Genomic DNA, 6,292 nt, shown 5'->3' with positions numbered 1-6,292 from the left:
TCGAGTACAAACCATACCCACCGTACATCGTTGCACGCGCCCTGACGTTGCTGACCAACAAAGAGGAAGCACTCAACACGACGTTCATCAGTAAAAATACGCCGAACTTGTTCCTCCTAGTGTCAAGCAGCTGGACCTCGGAGGACTGCACCGCGTCAACCTCCGTGACGGCAATGTCGCAGTGCTGCGGAAGGGCAGCTGCAAACAAAACAACGGAAGACCGCATTACAGTCTGGCTCACGCGGACGAGGACGCCGGCTGACTCGGCCGCCTCAGCACCACCAACAAACTGCAGCGCGGCACCCCCACGGAATGTGCACCCAGTGAGCGTGATGTTGATGGGGAGATGCAGCGGCATACTGTCGAAGGAAAACGTCAGCGTGGCACCCACGCCGCTGAATGTCACACCCACGTAGCAGTGGTGCGTCTTCCACATGTTCAGCGTAACGTTCGTCAGCGTCTGTTCCACCACGCAGCTCGTGTCGCCGTCGACGGCTCTCTCCGCCACGGGCGGCACAACCGTGTCGGGCACCTCGAAGGGAAGACACGACGCGCCATGCCATCCGTCCTTGCAGCTGCACGAGCACGAGCTGCGGTCCACCGACTCCGTCCCGGGCATGTAGCACGCCGCGTCGTCGTTGCATGTGCCACACCTGAACACCTCCACCTCCTCCGGAAACATACCGTCGTACGACACCTCCTCACCGCCCTGCAGGTTGCACCCCACCACAAACCGCGCGGGTAACGTCACGACAATGCTCGATGGGAGAAATTTGGCGAAGGAAACACTCGAGTCCACCTGACGGTTGTGTGCAAGCGCCACAGTAGTGCCGCTCTCTGACAGCTGAATGTTGAGCTCGGCATTTGCTATACTTAGTATTGAGAACGCACTCGCGCTGTTGCCCTCCACACGCCACTGCGCACCACCCTCGAGTGTCACCGAGCCGTCAAAATACACCAGCGCAGATTCAAACTCCTCTGTGCTTTCAACAAAGGTGCAGTCCGCCACTCGCAGCAGCCCCGCGGTGCCCACGGTGGTTTCCCCGTGAAAATAAAAGCCATTGACCGCGCTCATCGTGGTGTTTTCAACGTCAAAGTAGCCGCCGTTCCTCACATCAATAGCATTAACGCAAACAGATGATTCCACACCGTCATCGTCCTCCGTTGCCCTCAGCGTATTTCCCTTCACAATGACCCCGCCACCATCAACAGCAGCATTGGAAATATACAACGCGCAATTACTCCCCTCCAAGTTGTTGTCAAGCAGCAGCAGCGTCGAGTTCACACCAAGAAAAAACTTCACAAATAAAATGGCGTAAGACGACATCGTCACAAGCACACTGCCCACCACCAGTATCTGGGAGCTCACGCCAAAATCGCCCTCAAACACCAATGCACCAGAATCCAGCATCGAGGATGTCACGCTCACGTGCACGCGCGCACCACTCCCCCTGATCAACAGGCCCATGAGGACGCACTGCAGCAGCGTGATGTTGAGTGTCTGTTGTGGTGCGTCGAAATACGACAGGTCCAGCAACATCGGGGAGGTGAAGGTCACGTTGACAAGGCACAGACCACGCACACCGGGACCAGGATAGTCCAAAGAGTCGATGCTGTCACCGTGCACGCAGCGGACCTCCGTGTCCTTCGCATCGGGGAGCGGGAGCGGCCCAAGACCGTCCGGAACCGCAGCTGGCAGACACGTTTCACCGTAGCCGCCAGCAGCGCACACGCACTCACAGCCGCTGATGCTGCTCGTCCTCGCTGCAAAGCACACGGCGTCCACCGTGCACGCACCACAGTCCAACACCGTCACGGGCGTCCCAATATTAAGCTCTTCTTGGTAATCCGTCACAGGTGAGCCTATTGCCTCGTTGCACACGCCGTAGATGGTCGGGCGCGTGTCGGATGGTGGTGGCCACTTGCTCGTCACACATGCAATGGTAGACGAGTACGAGCCGTACGTGAACTTGTTGTAAAGTATCGACCACACACTCTGATCACAAAACGCAACGCCGTAGTAGTTGGTCACGTACACGACGTAGGCGGTGCGGAACTCGTTGTTGCGGTGCACCAGCCAGCTGCCGTCAGTCACGGTCAGCGTGGTTGCCATGAGCATGGCAAAGCCAAGACGGAAAGTGCTGGACACAATCTGCAGCACGCTGCCGCCAGCCACAACAACATCCCTGAACACACAAGCAGCTTCGTACATGTTAATGCTCGGCGCACTCCACAAGCTGTCCCGTATGGAGAAAACAGAGCCGCCGCTCACACGCAAATCCGACGCAAGAGCGTACATCACGTGCATCTGCGACCTGACAGCGCAGTTGTCCAGGTAGAAGACGCTGGACAGGTTCACGCCAAGGCCGCGCTCCACGAGGATCGCAGCGCACAATTCCCCGCCACACGCCAGCGTCGACCGCGTCATGACAAACCGCGTCGACAGAAGCCGGACGCCGTCCAGGACTAGCGCGGGGCCGTGCCGGGATCCCGCGTGGCCAGGGGTCGTCGGCACGTACTGCGACCCGCCAACCGTCGCGCGCAGCGTTGAGTTCGCCAGCAGCACTCTCGAGTGCAGCGGCATCGCGCCATGCAGCACGATCGTGCCCTCCACCGACGTCACGTTCGTCATGTTGACGAAAGCGTGGGGCATCGGGTGCGCCGTGATCTCGCTGAGGCCGCCAATCCGCAGCTGCGCACCGCCCGCAAGCACGCAGTGGCGCAGCGTCACGTTCAGCGCGTCAGCGAACGCATCCATCAAACGCAGGTCCACCGTCACAGTGATCGGCCCGCTGAACACCACCGAGTCGAAGCACGTCGTCGCCCGCCCACCGCCAACCGTCACGGACTCCGTCAGCGTCACGCCACTCACGCAGCCCTGCGCACCGCCACCACCGGCCCTCGCAGGCGGCACGTCGAACGGCAGGCACGCCTCGCCCACACCGCCGGCACGGCAGCTGCACACGCAGTCGGTGAACGACGCAGTCAGTGCATCAAAGCACGCCAGCGCTGCCGCACAGCCGTCGCACGGCACCACGCTCACGGAGGGCAGGCCGGCCATGCGATAGTCGCCGCTGCTCCGCAGCACCCGGCCGCCAGCACGGTTGCACTGCACCGACACGACGCCGCTCGTGATCGTCAGCCCGGAGACAAGCGTCGCGCCGGCGGCAGCGCAGCGCGCAATCGACACGGTGCCGCCGCTGAGCGTCACCCCCGACAGCGACGCCACCGACGACGCCTCGCCCACCGCCCACACGTCGTGCATGTCCAGCCACCCGCCGCCACCGACCGTCCCACCGTCGCAGCGCACCAGCGACGACGCAACAGACCCCTCGACGCCAACGAAGCGCAGCACCGAATCAAGCACCGCGAGGCGCTCGCTGAGCACAATGCCACCGCCGCTGCTCACAACCGACACGTTTGTCACGGAGAACACCGAGTGGCTCTGCAGACTGAGACGCGACGAGGACGCCACATGCATCGCGGACGCGGTCGGACCGCCCGACGTCACCAGCGACACGCCGTCAAGCACCACCGCGCTCGACAGCAGGTCCACACCGCCGCCAACGTACACCGCCGACCCGCCCACGTGCGACGACCTCAGCACAGTGTTGCTCACACGCAGCTGCGTCTGCAACAGCGACGTCGCGTACAGCACAAGCGGCGACGCCACCGCGTCCGTCAGCCCACTCAGCTGCGAGTAGTGCATCGGCCCCGGCGTCACAATCGTCGAGTCGCGGACCGTCACGTTCGTGTGTGCCGGCAGGTTGTGCACAAACACGAGCGAGCAGTAGCCGCCGGACAGCCCGCTCACGCTCACCTCCAGGCTCCGGTCACTCGCCGGCTCACCGCTGTAGCCCCGCACGTAGAGCTGCGCACCGCCATCGCACACGCAGTTCCTCAATTCGATGCGCAGCGCACCGGGGAGCATCGCCGCCACGTCGAACACCACAGCCACGCCGTTCGTGATGTACACGCCGTCCATCAGCGCCGTGTCCACGGCGCGGCCAACCGTGATGGCTCTGTCCACCGTGCCGCCCCGCAGTCGCAACACCACCGCATGCACCGCGGGCATCCACGCCGCAGCAGCAGCCAGCGCCAACACCAAAAGAAGCGCCACACGCACAGCCGCAATGGCCCTGCTCCGCACACGGTGCCGGCTGCGCGGACACGCACCCACCGAAGACCGCATCCACCGACCCAGACACGTATCAGCAGGGCTCTCGTGGTGTGTCGCACTCGCCCCGTCAACCATCCCTCCTGTCTATCAAATCCCTTTCTACAGATGGTAAATCCAGATACACGATTCCGATAGGTCGTTATCCCACTAATTATAAACCTAATACTGCGAGTAATCCCTAACACCTTGAAACGATAGTTGTGCTGGTAAAGCAAAAGTATCTCTAACTGCACGGCCAGAAAAGGAACAAAAGGAAGCAACCACAGTAACCAAACACAGTGGCACGCAGAAGCATCCGGCCACAAAAAATCCCAAACACAGTACAAACCCCAACAGGAAACCGCGCAGACGCAATCAATTCAGTAGCACCATCACCCTCGCACCGCCCGCGCAGCCCCACACAGCCGCCGTCCCAAGTAACAGGGTCCCGGCAAAAACAAACATGACCACTGGCGTCGCTGGTGTGACCAATGAGTCGGCACTGCACAAGAAACAGCGAACTCATACGCGCACGGCATACACAAGAACGAAATGAAGAATGAAGGAGCACGGCGGCAGTACGCAGACACGGGGAAAAAGGATCCACATCAACTGCACAGTCCGATTCGCTCGCAGCCGTACGGATGGTGGTCGCGCCGCCGCCGCACTTTGCGTGTGTGTGTCTGCCGTGGACTGAGAGGAGGATGAGACGAAAAAGAGATGCGGTGCGGTCCTCATCCATCTCGGTTAACTGTGACACCAGTCACGCCATCCCGTCAGATTACCTGCAGCCAAGACCGTCACCGTCAGCAGCGGTCGGTGCCTTCTCTCTCCACCGGTCGCCGTCACGCGCCTCCTCCCTCACCAATACAACGGGGGAGCAGCAGCCACACGCAACTGCCAGCACCGAGTACAAAAGAGGAATCCACCTGCACTGCAATGTGTGTGTCCTGCGCGTGTGGTTGTGTGTGCCCACTGTCACGCGAAAAAAAAGAAAAAAGACAGAAAAAAGAAACAAAGCATCTGAAGAGACGCACAAACACAAATGCACAGCAGAGGCGCATGACCAAAGAAAGAAGAATGAAAGGGCTGCTCAAACTCAGGATTGCACTGCAGCCCGATCAGCGGCAAACCACAGAAGATTTATTCAAAACAAAAGAAAACTTTCCCTAGCCACCCCCTTCTTATATAAACCCCGTCATGAAAAAAGAAAAAAAAAAGAACTTCCTATATTACTGTTCCACACAAATTTAAAATTGATAAAAAAAGTAATAATAATAATAATAATAAATTCGCCTGGCTGCCATGTGGCCACACCGAACCGTCTGCATATATTTTGCCCGGAAAACAAAATTAAATAGTTGCATGTCTTTCAACCGTCCGACCTCCATGTGTCCGCACATCGTTTATATTTCACGGGGTCATCTGCGTGTTGCTGCTCCCCTCAGCCCTTTCATCGGCGTGCGAGTGCGGCCCGCAGAGCTCAGTCACTCGTGTGTGTGTGGAGGGAAGTGAGAGAAGCACGCAGACATGACGGAAGTCGCGTCTCCCCATCGGGAGAGTGAGCGCAGCAAAAAATAAAAAAAACATCATGAGAAGGGGAGAAAACTGCTGACGGCACTGCCAGCGCGTGAAATGCACACAAAAAGCAAAAAACCCTAAAAACCGACAGGGTGTGGCTGTGTGTGTGTGGCGCTGCGGGTGTCTGCCAGCCCTGGCAATAAAAACAACAAAACAAGAGGGAAAGAAATGTGTGCTCCGCCCCACATGCCCTCGTCGCACGCCCACACGTCACGGCTCCCTCAGCGCGCCGTTCGTCGCGGCCCCTCCTCATGCGTGCAGCAGGCGAGGCGCACAGGGCCGTCGTCATGAGCGTGTCGGTGGGTGTGCGAGTGGAGCAGTTGGGCGGGAAACACACGGCACCCCTCACAGGAAGAGTGCAGCAGGAAACAATAAACAAAAGCAAAAAAAAAAAAATCCATAGTGATTGCCCCAAGGCAACAAGCCAGATAAGAAAACAATTTATAAAAAGAAAAGAAATTGTTCTCTGCGTAGTAAAATTTATTCCTAACGGTGTGTGTGTGTGTGTTGGTGAAGGGGAGGGGCGCAGTGTCCCACGCGGCAGCCAATCAC

At 59.0% G+C, this 6,292-nt stretch overlaps 2 protein-coding genes across 2 annotated transcripts, besides 2 other annotated features; both read right to left on the bottom strand.

The window, feature by feature from the left end:
- Tc00.1047053509887.19 (dispersed gene family protein 1 (DGF-1), putative) lies at positions 1-4,255 on the bottom strand (the record flags this gene model as incomplete). The annotated part of the gene is made up of 1 exon (XM_799512.1): positions 1-4,255. A coding segment is annotated over one exon (4,255 nt), but the record flags the coding sequence as incomplete, so codon positions are not given.
- Positions 1-6,292: a sequence feature (areas not merged during assembly with more than two copies in the genome that could not be assigned to a particular haplotype).
- Positions 4,404-4,901, bottom strand: Tc00.1047053509887.10 (uncharacterized protein; the record flags this gene model as incomplete). The annotated part of the gene is made up of 1 exon (XM_799511.1): positions 4,404-4,901. One exon carries the CDS (start codon positions 4,899-4,901, stop codon positions 4,404-4,406), a length of 498 nt encoding a protein of 165 aa, XP_804604.1.
- Positions 5,419-5,449: a microsatellite.

Source organism: Trypanosoma cruzi, genomic scaffold, assembly GCF_000209065.1.
Source record: "Trypanosoma cruzi strain CL Brener 1047053516505 genomic scaffold, whole genome shotgun sequence".
NCBI classification, from domain to species: domain Eukaryota; phylum Euglenozoa; class Kinetoplastea; order Trypanosomatida; family Trypanosomatidae; genus Trypanosoma; species Trypanosoma cruzi.
Note: the sequence above shows the minus strand (reverse complement) of the source record. Positions and strands in the feature narration are given on the sequence as shown.